General features: G+C 40.1%; 1 protein-coding gene across 1 annotated transcript in view; it reads left to right on the top strand.

Moving 5' to 3' along the window:
• Positions 1–3,378: 3,378 nt before the first annotated feature.
• Positions 3,379–19,003, top strand: part of LOC124011619 (interleukin-12 subunit beta-like) — a 34,811-nt gene continuing 19,186 nt past the window's right edge. Inside the window, exons 1-5 of the mRNA XM_046325070.1 lie at positions 3,379–3,658; positions 3,780–3,882; positions 8,033–8,280; positions 9,597–9,766; positions 10,050–10,159. Of these exons, the coding sequence (XP_046181026.1) occupies positions 3,481–3,658; positions 3,780–3,882; positions 8,033–8,280; positions 9,597–9,766; positions 10,050–10,159 (809 nt within the window). The 5' untranslated portion in view covers positions 3,379–3,480. The remainder of the gene's footprint in view (positions 3,659–3,779; positions 3,883–8,032; positions 8,281–9,596; positions 9,767–10,049; positions 10,160–19,003) is intronic.

The raw sequence follows: 19,003 nt of genomic DNA, 5'->3' as shown, positions 1-19,003 counted from the left end.
TAATTTAGTAGCGTTTTAATTGAGTGATCATAACATACTATGTTGACAGTATATGATAACTTACCAGTCTTTTCCATAAAACCTGTGCATTTATTGTCACTACACTGAAAAGACAGCAATTCACTTGACTAATTCATAGGTCTAAAACTGTTCTGCACACTGTCAGGGAAATCCAATATTAGCTACATTACCTCATTACCTCACTACCTTTCACATACCTGCAAAGGTCCATCATCACAGACAAACACGTCTCGAAGGAGGTGAAAGTAAAAGACGTGTTTCTCGCTCACCTGCGTTACATCACTTCATTTCCTCAGTCCCTACTCGATCACATCATCTGTAGCCCATTGCCCAAGTATTGCAGAATAGTAACATAAAACTAGTAAAGGCTTATATGAAACCATTTTAATTTCACTGCTGTTTACTGTGCAATTACATACCATGTTTACATTTATAACTTTATGGATAAGAAGGATAATAATTCTATCAAAGTGAAGAGATTGATTTTGAAAGGGGATGATTGAGGCTACAATATCCAGATTATATTAAGAAATACTGTTGGCAACTAATAAAAACCTTTCAAAGAATACATGAAAGTCTTGGGATGTGTACACAGCATGTGGAAGTACGAAAAATACAGCTAGGCCATGCCTGAACAGTCCTCTATGACCATGCCTGAACAGTCCTCTATGACCATGCCTGAACAGTCCCCTATGACCATGCCTGAACTGTCCTCTATGGCCATGCCTGAACAGTCCTCTATGACCATGCCTGAACAGTCCTCTATGACCATGCCTGAACAGTCCTCTATGACATGCCTGAACAGTCCTCTATGACCATGCCTGAACAGTCCCCTATGACCATGCCTGAACAGTCCTCTATGACCATGCCTGAACAGTCCCCTATGGCCATGCCTGAACAGTCCTCTATGACAATGCCTGAACAGTCCTCTATGACCATGCCTGAACAGTCCTCTATGACCTTGCCTGAACAGTCCTCTATGACCATGCCTGAACAGTCCCCTATGACCATGCCTGAACAGTCCTCTATGACCATGCCTGAACAGTCCTCTATGACCTTGCCTGAACAGTCCTCTATGACCATGCCTTATTTAGGTTTGATTAGAAAGTGGTTGAGTTCCTCGTTCTGTCTGTCTGTACTTTTCTCAACGGGGGAATTCTATTGGATGCTAAATGTCATTGTCATTGACACATATTAAAAAGCCACTGTTGAGAGTTCAGCGTTATTCAGAGGACGTGTTGATCAGAAGATGTTTGATTGCTGTCTAAAGGTATGAACAATTTACGTTTAAATTAACTTGTTGGCCTATGAATGTATTATGCAGATCAATTATTCATTGTGTACATCATATTCTATTCATCATGAACACTTGCATGGGTAGAATCTTAGATTTTTATGTTTAAATTGATTTGACTAAACATGATTCTCTCTCTCTCTCACTCTCTCTCCCTGCCTCATACTCTGTCTCCCACGTAGATGAGGTTTACTTTATTAAGCATCCTGCCTACTTTACTAGGCATTCTATTCCTACACTGGTCAAAAAGCCAAAGCCCCAAGTTCACTCAGAGCAGCTGGAATCTTCTACCCAATGGTAGGAAATCATTATCTCTGATCAGTACATGTATATTACTGTCATCTGTTAGATCAGTACAGTTTGTCACAATAATGTCAGCCTGTACACTTGTCAGTATGTTGTCATCTCATTATCAAGCGACGTATATGTGTTTCCACTCTGGTATAGTGCTTTCAGAAAGTATTCATACCCCTTGACTGATTCCACACACAATACCACATATTATACATAAGTATTCACACCTTGAGTCAATACTTGTTATAATCACCTTTGGAAAGGATTACAGATGTGAGTTTCTCTAGGTAAGTCTCTAAGAGTTTTACACACCTGGATTGTACAATATTTGCACATTATTCTTTAAAGAATTCTTCAAACTCTGTCAAGTCGGTTGTTGATCACTGTTAGACAGCCATTTTCAAGTCTTTCCATAGATTTTCAAGCCGATTTAATTCAAAACTGTAACTTGGCCACTCAGGAACATTCAATATAATCTTGGTAGGCAACTCCTGCTGAAAGGTCCGTTTGTCACCCAGTGTCCTTTGAAAAGCAGAATGAATCAGGTTTTCCGCTAGTATTTTGCTTAGCTCACTTCCGGTTCTTTATTTAGGCCATAACAAAGGGATTGAATACTTATTAACCCAAGACATTTCAGCTTTTCAATTTTAATTCAGTTGTAAAATGTTCTAAAGACAAAATTCTACTTTTATATTATAGGGTATTGTGTGTAGGCCAGTTACACAAAATCTCAATTGAATCCGTTTTAAATTCAGACTGTAACACAAGAAAATGTGTAAAATGTCAAGGGGTGTTAATACTTCTGAAGGAACTGTCTATAATGATCACTTACTGTAGTTCTATTTTGGTTTTCCCAGTCCGGAGTGTAAAGCTATGTGTATGTCAGTTCATTATAAGGCTATATACAGTTGAGGTACTTTATATGTTTGTGTTGATGAGCTTCAGTCAGATCCCAAATTATCGGCACCCTTGAAAAAGATGAGCAAAAAAATAACGTATAAAATACATAATACAAATGCTGAACTACTGTATCTTATACGCTCAAACAGATGGAATAATTATATTATTTTATACCAATACAATTAGTCAGAGAAAGAGAATTTGTTCAACAAATATTATTTTTTTCTCTCAAAAAGCTATTGATCAAAATTATTGGCACCCGTGTTTTTAACAGGATAACTCACGGGCACTGAGCTTTTTTCTAGAATGTTTTGAAATTGGAAAACACATTGGAAAGGATACTAGACCTTTCCATTCCTCCATACAGAACCTGTCCAGATCCTTGATATTCTTTGTCTGCTCTTATGGGCTGGCCTCTTCAATTCAAACCACAGGTTTCTGATGGGGTTCAAGTCAGAAGACTGAGAAGGCCATTGCAAAGTCTTGATGTTGTGGTCAATTTAGAAAGAGGCTCAGTGCCATTATCCTTGAAAGGGGAGGTATTGAAAGGTATTGACAACAGGGTTCCCAATCATTTTTAACAATCTTTAAAAAATAAAATTATGCTTGTTACACAAGATCTCTGAGCAATTGTATTAGTTTAAAATAATATAATTCTCAAAAGAATTTGAGCATACAATATAGCTCAGTATTTTTATGATATATTTTATACAGTATTTTTATGATATATTTTAAACAGTATTTTTTTGCTCATCTTTATCAAGCGTGGCAATACTGTTTGACCTGACTCTATATGTTGGTGTTGATTGAAGTGTGTGTTGTCACCAGTTGTTGTGGTGAACGTAGACGGCTCACTGGTTCAACATCCTCTAACCTGCCTGGGTTCCTTCAACCGAGAGCAGGAGGGTTGGAGGAGAGACAATGACTGGGTGTGGCGGAGAGATGGAGAGGAGGATGAGGAGATCATATGGATGATGGATGAAGAGGAGAAGAAGAAGGGGAACAGCTTCCTTGTCAACCTGGAAGAGAGAACTGGAGGGGGGATATTTACATGTCACAGCCTGGATAAAACCCTCCTGAAGAATACTACAGTGCTGGTCAAACACTTGGACGAAGAGAAACGCATTCTAGAAGGATCCACCAGAACAGGTATACAGGATGTCTGTCTGTCTGTCATCTGAAATCAAGTCAAATATTGTTTTTCCATTCATTATCCAATTCTAACATGACATCTTCTGTCTCTCTTCTGTTTGTTTGTTTCTATTCTAAGGCTTTATGAAATGTTCAACACAGAACTACCAAGGAAGGTTCCACTGCTCCTGGAAATTCACCCCTACACGTTTTGGGACTGTTATGTTTGTCAAAGTGGCACGGTACTATCACCACCAACCTTTTCTATGTATTACTACTACACTATTAGAAAGTAGAAGTAGAACCATGGAGGGTTCTTCGATTTGAACCATTTTTGGTTCTGGATAGAACCCTTTGCAGAGGTTTCTATCTAAAACCCTATATGTAGAGAACCCCCTGTATAATATACTATGGTTCTACCTACAACCTCTGAAGGGTTCTGCCAAGAACCGTCTGTAATGGGTTCTACCGAGAACCCTTTTATCTATGAAGTGTTCTTCCTAGAACCCATTATAAATGGTTCCACCAGCCGTTATAATTTTATTATTAAATGACATATATCATAAGGCCTGTCTTTGAGCGCCTAGTTATAGCCTAACAAAGTGGTGTTTGGAAACTCCTGGTTCACAGGCCACATCAGGACTGCAAATCACATTATGCTGGCTTGCAAAGTCTTATTGACTTTAAACTCTTATTGAAATCCAGCCAGAGCTAGAATATCGAACAAGTGGAATATGTTATCACTTGCGACCTGCATTCAGAATAACTGCCAGGGTAGAGAAGATTGAATTCTGAGCCTAGCTCAATCATCTATACTGGAACAACCATCTCAGCAACAGGTGCAATAAATCCAATAACTAACAGATTGGGATACGTTTATAAAAACGGTATGTTATTTATCTTTATGTAGCATAAAATTAATCAATCAATCAATGTGTAGAACATGCAAAAACACAGATATATCAATAAAATAAACAATTAAGTAAATCTCCCTGCAGCCTCCTGAGTGGCGCAGCGGTCTAAGGCACTGCATCGCAGAGCTAGAGGCGTCACTACAGACCCACGTTTGATCCCGGGCTGTAACACGGCCGGCCTTGATCGGTAGTCACATAAAGCGGTGCACAATCAGCCCAGCGTCATCCGGGTTAGGGGAGAGTTTGGCCGGGGGGGCTTTGGCTCATCGCGCTGTAGCGACTCCTTGTGGCGGGCCGGGCGCCTGCAAGCCGACCTCGGTCATCAGTTGAACTGTGTTTCCTCCGACACATTGGTGCAGCTTCCGGGTTAAGCGGGTGGCTGTTAAGAAGCTTGGTTTGATGCTTCATGTTTCGGAGGACGCATGACTCGACTGTCACCTCCCAAGCCCGTTGGGGACTTGCGGCGATGAGACAAGATCGAAATTGAGGTGAAAAGGGTGTCAAATACAAAAAAAGATTACTAATTCTCTCCCTGCAAGAGAGCATGCTGGGAAATATTATATATGGTTCTATGAAAAATCATTCTTGCCTTCTGAAGAATCATCAAGAAATCGTTTCTTACAAAAATGGTTCTTAGGATGTTAAATGGTCTAGGTAGAACCCTTTGTCTTACAAAGAACTCCTGTCTTCCAAAAAGGGTTATTTTGATTGAAGTGGTTCTTGGTAGAACCCTCTCCCTCCTCACAGAACCCGTTTGGAACCCTTTTTTCTAAAAGTGTAAACATTATATGGGTCTGACTATTGTATAGTGCTATAGTGCTGTATAGCCTATAACATGTGACTATTGTATTGTGCTATAGTGCTGTATAGCCTATAACATGTGACTATTGTATTGTGCTATAGTGCTGTATAGCCTATAACATGTGACTATTGTATAGTGCTATAGTGGTGTATAGCCTATAACATGTGACTATTGTATTATGCTATAGTGCTGTATAGCCTATACCATGTGACTAGTGTATAGTGCTATAGTGCTGTATAGCCTATAACATGTGACTATTGTATTGTGCTATAGTGCTGTATAGCCTATAACATGTGACTATTGTATTGTGCTATAGTGCTGTATAGCCTATAACATGTGACTATTGTATAGTGCTATAGTGCTGTATAGCCTATAACATGTGACTATTGTATAGTGCTATAGTGCTGTATAGCCTATAACATGTGACTATTGTATAGTGATATAGTGCTGTATAGCCTATAACATGTGACTATTGTATAGTGCTATAGTGCTGTATAGCCTATAACATGTGACTGTTGTATAGTGCTATAGTGCTGTATAGCCTATAACATGTGACTATTGTATAGTGCTATAGTGCTGTATAGCCTATAACATGTGACTATTGTATAGTGCTATAGTGCTGTATAGCCTATAACATGTGACTGTTGTATAGTGCTATAGTGCTGTATAGCCTATAACATGTGACTATTGTATAGTGCTATAGTGCTGTATAGCCTATAACATGTGACTATTGTATAGTGCTATAGTGCTGTATAGCCTATAACATGTGACTATTGTATAGTGCTATAGAGCTGTATAGTCTATAACATGTGGCTATTGTATAGTGCTATAGTGCTGTATAGCCTATAACATGTGACTATTGTATAGTGCTATAGTGCTGTATAGCCTATAACATGTGACTATTGTATAGTGCTATAGTGCTGTATAGCCTATAACATGTGACTATTGTATAGTGCTATAGTGCTGTATAGCCTATAACATGTGACTATTGTATAGTGCTATAGTGCTGTATAGCCTATAACATGTGACTATTGTATAGTGCTATAGTGCTGTATAGCCTATAACATGTGACTATTGTATAGTGCTATAGTGCTGTATAGCCTATAACATGTGACTATTGTATAGTGCTATAGTGCTGTATAGCCTATAACATGTGACTATTGTATAGTGCTATAGTGCTGTATAGCCTATAACATGTGACTATTGTATAGTGCTATAGTGCTGTATAGCCTATAACATGTGACTATTGTATAGTGCTATAGTGCTGTATAGTGCTATAGTGCTGTATAGCCTATAACATGTGACTATTGTATAGTGCTATAGTGCTGTATAGCCTATAACATGTGACTATTGTATAGTGCTATAGTGCTGTATAGCCTATAACATGTGACTATTGTATAGTGCTATAGTGCTGTATAGCCTATAACATGTGACTATTGTATAGTGCTATAGTGCTGTATAGCCTATAACATGTGACTATTGTATAGTGCTATAGTGCTGTATAGCCTATAACATGTGACTATTGTATAGTGCTATAGTGCTGTATAGCCTATAACATGTGACTATTGTATAGTGCTATAGTGCTGTATAGCCTATAACATGTGACTATTGTATTTACATTTACATTTAAGTCATTTAGCAGACGCTCTTATCCAGAACGACTTAGTCTATAACATGTGACTATTGTATAGTGCTATAGTGCTGTATAGTCTATAACATGTGACTATTGTATAGTGCTATAGTGCTGTATAGCCTATAACATGTGACTATTGTATAGTGCTATAGTGCTGTATAGCCTATAACATGTGACTATTGTATAGTGCTATAGTGCTGTATAGCCTAAAACATGTGACTATTGTATAGTGCTATAGTGCTGTATAGCCTATAACATGTGACTATTGTATAGTGCTATAGTGCTGTATAGCCTATAACATGTGACTATTGTATAGTGCTATAGTGCTGTATAGCCTAAAACATGTAAATAATAACTTACAGTATTGACTTGACTTCAAATGAAATATTACTGAATGGACTACTGCAATGTCAAATATTACTGAATGGACTACTGCAATGTCAACTATTACTGAATGGACTACTGCAATGTCAAATATTACTGAATGGACTACTGCAATGTCAAATATTACTGAATGGACTACTGCAATGTCAAATATTACTGAATGGACTACCTCAATGTCAAATATTACTGAATGGACTACCTCAATGTCAAATATTACTGAATGGACTACTGCAATGTCAAATATTACTGAATGGACTACTGCAATGTCAAATATTACTGAGTGGACTACTGCAATGTCTAATATTACTGGACTACTGCAATGTCAAATATTACTGAATTGACTACTGCAATGTCAAATATTACTGAATGGACTACCTCAATGTCAAATATTACTGAATGGACTACTGCAATGTCAAATATTACTGAATGGACTACTGCAATGTCAAATATTACTGAATGGACTACTGCAATGTCAAATATTACTGAATGGACTACCTCAATGTCAAATATTACTGAATGGACTACCTCAATGTCAAATATTACTGAATGGACTACTGCAATGTCAAATATTACTGAATGGACTACCTCAATGTCAAATATTACTGGACTACTGCAATGTTACTCTACTTTTATTCATCCATTTCTTGGCTTTTCTATAGTGGCCTGTCTGATGCGGAGAACATCAGCTGTTCTGTGGATGCCAGTGGACAGCAGTGGACATGTTCCTCTTTGTCTGGCCAGAGTGACATCATGTGTTCTGTGAACAGTAGTGGACTGGGGTTGTCCTGTGTGGACAGACAGTATTGTCCCTATGCTGAGGAGACTGACCGGATCACCCTGACCATCTACATGAGGACTAACTACCTGCTGGAGGAATACTCCAAACGCTTCTACATATCAGAGATAGGTGAGGACACACACACACACACACACACACACACACACACACACACACACACACACACACACACACACACACACACACACACACACACACACACACACACACACACACACACACACACACACACACACACACACACACACACACACACACACACACACACACACACACACACACACACACACACACACACACACACACAACACTTCTACTTATCAGAGATAGGTGAGTGTTAAAAGGGGACCTTGTTGCAGTCATAAGGGCAGACATGCTGCAAGAGGCTGGCAGGGTCAGGTGCACAAGTTGTGATTTTAGGCTACTTAAAGGTGACAATAATGGTCTAGGTGTGCACTTCACTATATTTACCAACTAATGAAACAATTATATTTACAAACTTCACAATGTAAGTGGTCTCTGAAAATAAAAAGCTTTGGAGCTGGTAAACCTGTCTATCCCGTAGCAAACATTTAGAATGCAGAAACAAAGCTCTCTAAAATGGCAGGAGTTTGTAGAGCACTAGTGCAGAGACGCACTACTAAAGTCTTCGTCACCACCTCTAAATACACTGAATAAAAATATAAACGCAACATGTGAAGTGTAAAAATCCCTGAAATTTTCCAGATGCACAAAAAAATGTATTTCTCTCAAATTCTGTTCACAAATCTGTTTACATCCCTACTGGTGAGCAATTGTCCTTCGCCAAAATAATCCATCTACCTGACAGGTGTGGCATATCAGGAAGCTTATTAAACAGCATGGGCATTACACAGGTGCACCTTGTGCTGATAAAAGGCCACTCTAAAATATGCTGTTTTTTCACACAACACAATGCCACAGATGTCTCAGGTTTTGAGGAAGTCTGCCTGCCGGAATATCCACAAGAGCTGTTGCCAGAAAATGGAATGTTCATTTGTCTAGCATCAGCTGCCTCCACCGTCTTAGTAGAGAATTTGGCGGTACGTCAAACCTACCTCACAACTGCAGACCAGGTGGATGGGCCTGGGTTGTGATTAGGGCCTAATACATTTAATTCAATTGACTGATTTCCTTATATGAATTGTTACTCAGCAAAATCTTGGATATACGTAGGCCTATCAGAAGATTTTATGCTGAGAGTTTGTTGGTTTAAGTGCTACTGAAAGGTAGTTTGATAGTGCAGTGTTAGTAGAAGTTATGTTAATATTATCTATCCCATCTCTCTCTCTCTCTCTCTCTCTCTCTCTCTCTCTCTCTCTCTCTCTCTCTCTCTCTCTCTCTCTCTCTCTCTCTCTCTCTCTCTCTCTCTCTCTCTCTCTCTCTCTCTCTCTCTCTCTCTCCAGTGAAGCCAGACAATGTATACATTAAGGAGGTGAACAGCAGTACTATAGAGTGGAGCTATCCTGTCTCCTGGAACAGACCCATCTCCTACTTTCCCCTCTCTTTCCAGGTCAAAGAAATCGAAGGCAGAAAGTGCAAGAATGGGTGCACGTGTGATTCTCCCTACACAGAGGTGAGGACTACTGTCTACATACTGTACATCCTACTAACCCTTGTCTCCAGAGCTTTTTGAGGGCCATTACACCAAGAGATCCAGACCATGTACTAATAGGCTCATACTCTTCAACTAATAGAGGTGGTCACTCTGGTTCCTGGTTCAATTCATTAGAGCACACCTTAGCAAAACGTTTTGCAACGAAAAGGAGCATTTCTTATTGGCAAGTTCATGTTGTCCCTGCGTCAGGCCATTTTCCTACATTTGGTGCTTAATGAATGAAACCTTTGCGTTCCCCCAGGTTCACACCACAGAGAGCAGCCAGTGGTCAGTCAAGGCCAAGGTGACGGTGTGTGTCAGGGCCCAGGATGCCCTATGTGACTCCCCCTGGAGCGACTGGACAGAGTACAGGTCAGTACCACACTCTCTAGTCTACTGTATTCAGCAGAACCTCTCCTCGAGGACCCCCAGCTGTTCCATGTAGTTGAACTATTGAAGAGTTAACACACCTGATTCAATCTGTCAACCAATCATCAAGCCCTTGAATAGTACTGAATCAGGTGTGCTAGTTCAGGGCTACAACAAAATAGTGAAACAGCTCCCCGAGTAGAGGGTTAAAAACCCTGCTGTAGTCTATTGTTTCATTACGGAGACATTGAGCTACATCTACACTACCTGGGTTAGGTTCAATGTGGTTTTCCATTCAGTACATTCAGTACGTGGATTGAAATTGGAAAATGGGCCTTTGTTTATCAATTCAAGAATATAATTTCTGAGAAGACGTTGTAGAACAACACGTTTTACAATATAATGTGATTTTTCAGACTCAGCAACAAGGGAAACAAGAGGGGGAGGCGGGAAAAGCAGAAGAAGAAGAAGAAGAAGAAGAAGAAGAAGAAGAAGAAGAAGAAGAAGAAGAAGAATGTGTCTCAATAGTATATCTTTACCATACTGATGGCCATCAAATATTAACCTATTAATTCACTCTAGTTTGTAGGCATTCACACTCTAAAACATCCATTATGACAAAGGTGACTTCATTTACACTCTAAAACATCCATTATGACAAAGGTGACTTCATTTACACTCTAAAACATCCATTATGACAAAGGTGACTTCATTTACACTCTAAAACATCCACTATGACAAAGGTGACTTCATTTACACTCTAAAACATCCATTATGACAAAGGTGACTTCATTTACACTCTAAAACATCCATTATGACAAAGGTGACTTCATTTACACTCTAAAACATCCACTATGAAAAAGGTGACTTAATTGACACTCTAAAACATCCACTATGAAAAAGGTGACTTAATTGACACTCTAAAACATCCATTATGACAAAGGTGACTTCATTTACACTCTAAAACATCCATTATGACAAAGGTGACTTCATTTACACTCTAAAACTTCCATTATGACAAAGGTGACTTCATTTACACTCTAAAACATCCATTATGACAAAGGTGACTTCATTTACACTCTAAAACTTCCATTATGACAAAGGTGACTTCATTTACACTCTAAAACATCCATTATGACAAAGATGACTTCATTTACACTCTAAAACATCCATTATGACAAAGGTGACTTCAATTACACTCTAAAACATCCACTATGACAAAGGTGACTTCATTTACACTCTAAAACATCCATTATGACAAAGGTGACTTCATTTACACTCTAAAACATCCATTATGACAAAGGTGACTTCATTTACACTCTAAAACATCCATTATGACAAAGGTGACTTCATTTACACTCTAAAACTTCCATTATGACAAAGGTGACTTCATTTACACTCTAAAACATCCATTATGACAAAGATGACTTCATTTACACTCTAAAACATCCATTATGACAAAGGTGACTTCAATTACACTCTAAAACATCCACTATGACAAAGGTGACTTCATTTACACTCTAAAACATCCATTATGACAAAGGTGACTTCATTTACACTCTAAAACATCCATTATGACAAAGGTGACTTCATTTACACTCTAAAACATCCATTATGACAAAGGTGACTTCATTTACACTCTAAAACATCCACTATGACAAAGGTGAATTCATTTACACTCTAAAACATCCACTATGACAAAGGTGAATTCATTTACACTCTAAAACATCCATTATGACAAAGGTGACTTCATTTACACTCTAAAACATCCATTATGACAAAGGTGACTTCATTTACACTCTAAAACATCCATTATGACAAAGGTGACTTCATTTACACTCTAAAACATCCACTATGACAAAGGTGACTTCATTTACACTCTAAAACATCCATTATGACAAAGGTGACTTCATTTACACTCTAAAACATCCATTATGACAAAGGTGACTTCATTTACACTCTAAAACATCCACTATGAAAAAGGTGACTTAATTGACACTCTAAAACATCCACTATGAAAAAGGTGACTTAATTGACACTCTAAAACATCCATTATGACAAAGGTGACTTCATTTACACTCTAAAACATCCATTATGACAAAGGTGACTTCATTTACACTCTAAAACTTCCATTATGACAAAGGTGACTTCATTTACACTCTAAAACATCCATTATGACAAAGGTGACTTCATTTACACTCTAAAACTTCCATTATGACAAAGGTGACTTCATTTACACTCTAAAACATCCATTATGACAAAGATGACTTCATTTACACTCTAAAACATCCATTATGACAAAGGTGACTTCAATTACACTCTAAAACATCCACTATGACAAAGGTGACTTCATTTACACTCTAAAACATCCATTATGACAAAGGTGACTTCATTTACACTCTAAAACATCCATTATGACAAAGGTGACTTCATTTACACTCTAAAACATCCATTATGACAAAGGTGACTTCATTTACACTCTAAAACTTCCATTATGACAAAGGTGACTTCATTTACACTCTAAAACATCCATTATGACAAAGGTGACTTCAATTACACTCTAAAACATCCATTATGACAAAGGTGACTTCATTTACACTCTAAAACATCCATTATGACAAAGGTGACTTCATTTACACTCTAAAACATCCATTATGACAAAGGTGACTTCATTTACACTCTAAAACATCCACTATGACAAAGGTGACTTCATTTACACTCTAAAACATCCATTATGACAAAGGTGACTTCATTTACACTCTAAAACATCCATTATGACAAAGGTGACTTCATTTACACTCTAAAACATCCATTATGACAAAGGTGACTTCATTTACACTCTAAAACATCCATTATGACAAAGGTGACTTCATTTACACTCTAAAACATCCATTATGACAAAGGTGACTTCATTTACACTCTAAAACATCCATTATGACAAAGGTGACTTCATTTACACTCTAAAACATCCATTATGACAAAGGTGACTTAATTTACACTCTAAAACATCCATTATGACAAAGATGACTTTGTTGCCAAGATCATTTACTGACATAAACTTCACTTTTACAATCTTTATACTTGTTATGAAATGTATTTAGTAATATTTATGATTATTTATTTATTAATGTTGCTTTTTATCTCATAGAGTATGACATGTCATGCACTAACATAAACTGAAATTACATTTTTGTGACTTTAATACTATAAATCAAAATAAACGTACAGACCTGCACTTACAGTAGATGTGTTAGAGTTCTTTCCACTACTCTGTGCTCACAATCTTTAATGACTTTCAGGATAAAAAAATAACAACGTGAAATCAAGCATCAATGAAAAGGCAGTAATGTAGGACTAATCTCATTGTTAAATGCAATATAAATACCTACGCTAATACACTTCCTTTGTCTCTTACAAACCACAACAGGATGTCCAGGAAACTGGTTGGAATGCTTAGACCAATGTCGTGACACTTGAGGGTTCTCGATCACGGTGACTGTTGCTTTTCTCTCTATTTATCCAACTTAGGGTTGTGAGGTTGCAGGGATGGAAGTTATTTTGCAAGACTGCATGAGGTGCACTGACTCATTAATCTATATGGTCCATACTTCTTTGAAAACATTTAGACCAATTTATTGAACTTACAGGCAACAAATGATTAAATCATTATGACAGGAGACTATAACACAGTGTTAAATACATCAATGGACAGTTAGGAAATCACTCTACAAACTATCATCACCGTGCCTTTAAGGAAATCACTCTACAAACTATCATCACCGTGTCTTTAAGGAAATCACTCTACAAACTATCATCACCGTGTCCTTAAGGAAATCACTCTACAAACTATCATCACCGTGCCTTTAAGGAAATCACTCTACAAACTATCATCACCGTGTCCTTAAGGAAATCACTCTACAAACTATCATCACCGTGCCTTTAAGGAAATCACTCTACAAACGATCATCACCGTGTCCTTAAGGAAATCACTCTACAAACTATCATCACCGTGCCTTTAAGGAAATCACTCTACAAACTATCATCACCGTGTCCTTAAGGAAATCACTCTACAAACTATCATCACCGTGCCTTTAAGGAAATCACTCTACAAACTATCATCACCGTGTCTTTAAGGAAATCACTCTACAAACTATCATCACCGTGCCTTTAAGGAAATCACTCTACAAACTATCATCACCGTGCCTTTAAGGATATCACTCTACAAACTATCATCACCGTGCCCTTAAGGAAATCACTCTACAAACTATCATCACCGTGCCTTTAAGAAAATCACTCTACAAACTATCATCACCGTGTCCTTAAGGAAATCACTCTACAAACTATCATCACTGTGTCTTTAAGGAAATCACTCTACAAACTATCATCACCGTGTCTTTAAGGAAATCACTCTACAAACTATCATCACCGTGCCCTTAAGGAAATCACTCTACAAACTATCATCACTGTGTCTTTAAGGAAATCACTCTACAAACTATCATCACCGTGTCTTTAAGGAAATCACTCTACAAACTATCATCACCGTGTCTTTAAGGTAATCACTCTACAAACTATCATCACCGTGTCTTTAAGGAAATCACTCTACAGACTATCATCACCGTGTCTTTAAGGAAATCACAAATATTATGGACACATTAGAAATAGTGGATATTTGGAGACTAAAAAACCCAGACCTAGTGAGATATACATGGAGGAGACTTCATCAAGCTAGTCGTCTTGCCTACTTTCTTGTCTCTTTCTCTCTTGCATCAAAGATTTTAAAAGTTTGAATAGGAGACAATGCGATCGGATCATCATCTAATTGGCCTTCACATAACTTATAGATTTCCATGTGGACGGGGATATTGGAAATGTAATCACAGTTTACTGGAGGACAATTTATTTTTAACTGAAACAAAATAGTTTATAACTGAGCTATTCCAGTAATAATATACATTCAGCAAATCCCCTTATTGTTTGGGAGACCTTAAAATGTACCTTCAGAGGTCATTCAGTTCAATATTCAATATTCAATATTCATCAATAATAAAACAACGTTTCCGGCTAGCAATATAGCAATATAAACGATACTACAGAGATACAAGATAAGTTAAGAGGAAAAACAAAAAGAACTTGAGGAACTTATTCAAGAATGATCTAATGTAATCTATTACAAAAATAAAGCAAACTGGATGGAATATGGAGAAAAATGCACAAAATTATTCCTGAATCTCCAATACGGGAATACTAACAAAAACAATTTGCAGAAACTCGGAGTCATCTATGATTCTCTGAATGACATTTTAAAAGAGGAAGCTAATTATTTTAGGCAGATCTTCTCTTTTCCGTCTCATCCTCTCCCACTGAATGAAGATTACGGTAAGGAATTCTTTCCAAATACTACAGTATAAAAAATACAAAATTAACAAATGCACAGAGAGATCAGTGCGAAGGCCAAATTACAAAGGAAGAACTTTTTGAAGCTATTAAATCCTTTCATTTCATTCTGGAAAAACCCCAGGGCTTGATGGCGTACAAGTAGAGGCATATCAAGCATTTTTGATATCCTAAAAGCTCCATTGTTAGATTGTTTTTGTCATGCAGGTGAAAGAGGACCCAAAAGCGACTTAACAGAAACAGAGTTTATTCAAGTCCAAACAGGGAATAACAGAAATCCTCTAGTCTGTAGAGGGAAATAACAGGAGAAGCGGCCACAGACTGCAGGTCGCTTCGGGTAGGCGCAGGCCGTAGTTGACAGAGACACCTGCTCACACGCAGCATCTGATGAAGGCAAAAAACACGACAGGACAGGGCGATACACAATCACAGCAAAAACACGACAGGACAGGGCGATACACAATCACAGCACGGTGAATTCTAAACAAGGAACCGACAGGACAGGAACGGAACACAAAGGAATAAATAGGGACTCCAATCAGGGGAAAGGATCGGGAACAGGTGTGGGAAGACTAAATGATGATTAGGGGAATAGGAACAGCTGGGAGCAGGAACGGAACGATAGAGAGAAGAGAGAGCGAGAGAGTGAGAGAGGGAGGGGGAGAGAGAGGGATAGAAAGAGGGAAAGAACCTAATAAGACCAGCAGAGGGAAACGAATAGAATGGGGAGCACAGGGACAAGACATGATAATAAATGACAAACATGACAGTACCCCCCACTCACCGAGCGCCTCCTGGCGCACTCGAGGAGGAATCCTGGCGGCAACGGAGGAAATCATCGATGAGTGAACGGTCCAGCACGTCCCGAGACGGAACCCAACTCCTCTCCTCAGGACCGTAACCCTCCCAATCCACTAAGTATTGGTGACCCCGTCCCCGAGAACGCATGTCCATGATCTTATGTACCTTGTAAATAGGTGCGCTCTCGACAAGGACGGGAGGGGGAGGGAAGACGAACGGGGGTGCGAAGAAAGGGCTTAACACAGGAGACATGGAAGACAGGATGGACGCGACGAAGATGTCGCGGAAGAAGCAGTCGCACAGCGACAGGATTGACGACCTGGGAGACACGGAACGGACCAATGAACCGCGGAGTCAACTTACGAGAAGCTGTCGTAAGAGGAAGGTTGCGAGTGGAAAGCCACACTCTCTGGCCGCAACAATACCTTGGACTCTTAATCCTGCGTTTATTGGCGGCTCTCACCGTCTGTGCCCTGTAACGGCAAAGTGCAGACCTCACCCTCCTCCAGGTGCGCTCACAACGTTGGACAAACGCTTGAGCGGAGGGAACGCTGGACTCGGCAAGCTGGGATGAGAACAGAGGAGGCTGGTAACCCAGACTACTCTGAAACGGAGATAACCCGGTAGCAGACGAAGGAAGCGAATTGTGAGCGTATTCTGCCCAGGGGAGCTGTTCTGCCCAAGACGCAGGGTTTCTGAAAGAAAGGCTGCGTAGTATGCGACCAATCGTCTGATTGGCCCTCTCTGCTTGACCGTTAGACTGGGGATGAAACCCGGAAGAGAGACTGACGGACGCACCAATCAAACGACAGAACTCCCTCCAAAACTGTGACGTGAATTGCGGGCCTCTGTCTGAAACGGCGTCTAACGGAAGGCCATGAATTCTGAATACATTCTCAATAATGATTTGTGCCGTCTCCTTAGTGGAAGGAAGTTTAGCGAGGGGAATGAAATGTGCCGCCTTAGAGAACCTATCGACAACCGTAAGAATCACAGTCTTCCCCGCAGACAAAGGCAGACCGGTAATGAAGTCTAAGGCGATGTGAGACCATGGTCGAGAAGGAATGGGGAGCGGTCTGAGACGACCGGCAGGAGGAGAGTTACCCGACTTAGTCTGCGCGCAGTCCGAACAAGCAGCCACGAAACGGCGCGTGTCACGCTCCTGAGTCGGCCACCAAAAGCGCTGGCGAATAGACGCAAGAGTGCCTCGAACACCGGGATGACCAGCTAACTTGGCAGAGTGAGCCCACTGAAGAACAGCCAGACGAGTGGAAACAGGAACGAAAAGGAGGTTACTAGGACAAGCGCGCGGCGACGCAGTGTGCGTGAGTGCTTGCTTAACCTGTCTTTCAATTCCCCAGACTGTTAACCCGACAACACGCCCATAAGGAAGAATCCCCTCGGGATCAGTAGAAGCCACAGAAGAACTAAACAGACGGGATAAGGCATCAGGCTTGGTGTTCTTGCTACCCGGACGGTAAGAAATCACAAACTCGAAACGAGCGAAAAACAACGCCCAACGAGCTTGACGGGCATTAAGTCGTTTGGCAGAACGGATGTACTCAAGGTTCTTATGGTCTGTCCAAACGACAAAAGGAACGGTCGCCCCCTCCAACCACTGTCGCCATTCGCCTAGGGCTAAGCGGATGGCGAGCAGTTCACGGTTACCCACATCATAGTTGCGCTCAGATGGCGACAGGCGATGAGAAAAATAAGCGCAAGGATGAACCTTATCGTCAGACTGGAAGCGCTGGGATAGAATGGCTCCCATGCCTACCTCTGAAGCGTCAACCTCGACAATGAATTGTCTAGTGACGTCAGGAGTAACGAGGATAGGAGCGGACGTAAAACGTTCTTTTAGAAGATCAAAAGCTCCCTGGGCGGAACCGGACCACTTAAAACACGTCTTGACAGAAGTAAGAGCTGTGAGAGGGGCAGCAACTTGACCGAAATTACGAATGAAACGCCGATAGAAATTAGCGAAACCTAAAAAGCGCTGCAACTCGACACGTGACCTTGGAACGGGCCAATCACTGACAGCTTGGACCTTAGCGGAATCCATCTGAATGCCTTCAGCGGAAATAACGGAACCGAGAAAAGTAACGGAGGAGACATGAAAAGAGCACTTCTCAGCCTTTACGTAGAGACAATTCTCTAAAAGGCGCTGTAGAACACGTCGAACGTGCTGAACATGAATCTCGAGTGACGGAGAAAAAATCAGGATATCGTCAAGATAGACAAAAACAAAGATGTTCAGCATGTCTCTCAGAACATCATTAACTAATGCCTGAAAAACAGCTGGTGCATTGGCGAGACCGAACGGCAGAACCCGGTACTCAAAATGCCCTAACGGAGTGTTAAACGCCGTTTTCCACTCGTCCCCCTCTCTGATGCGCACGAGATGGTAAGCGTTACGAAGGTCCAACTTAGTAAAGCACCTGGCTCCCTGCAGAATCTCGAAGGCTGATGACATAAGGGGAAGCGGATAACGATTCTTAACCGTTATGTCATTCAGCCCTCGATAATCCACGCAGGGGCGCAGAGTACCGTCCTTCTTCTTAACAAAAAGAACCCCGCCCCGGCCGGAGAGGAAGAAGGCACTATGGTACCGGCGTCAAGAGACACAGACAAATAATCCTCGAGAGCCTTACG

The sequence above is a fragment of the Oncorhynchus gorbuscha genome, linkage group LG23 (genome assembly GCF_021184085.1).
Source record: "Oncorhynchus gorbuscha isolate QuinsamMale2020 ecotype Even-year linkage group LG23, OgorEven_v1.0, whole genome shotgun sequence".
Taxonomy (NCBI): Eukaryota; Metazoa; Chordata; class Actinopteri; order Salmoniformes; family Salmonidae; genus Oncorhynchus; species Oncorhynchus gorbuscha.
Note: the sequence above shows the minus strand (reverse complement) of the source record. Positions and strands in the feature narration are given on the sequence as shown.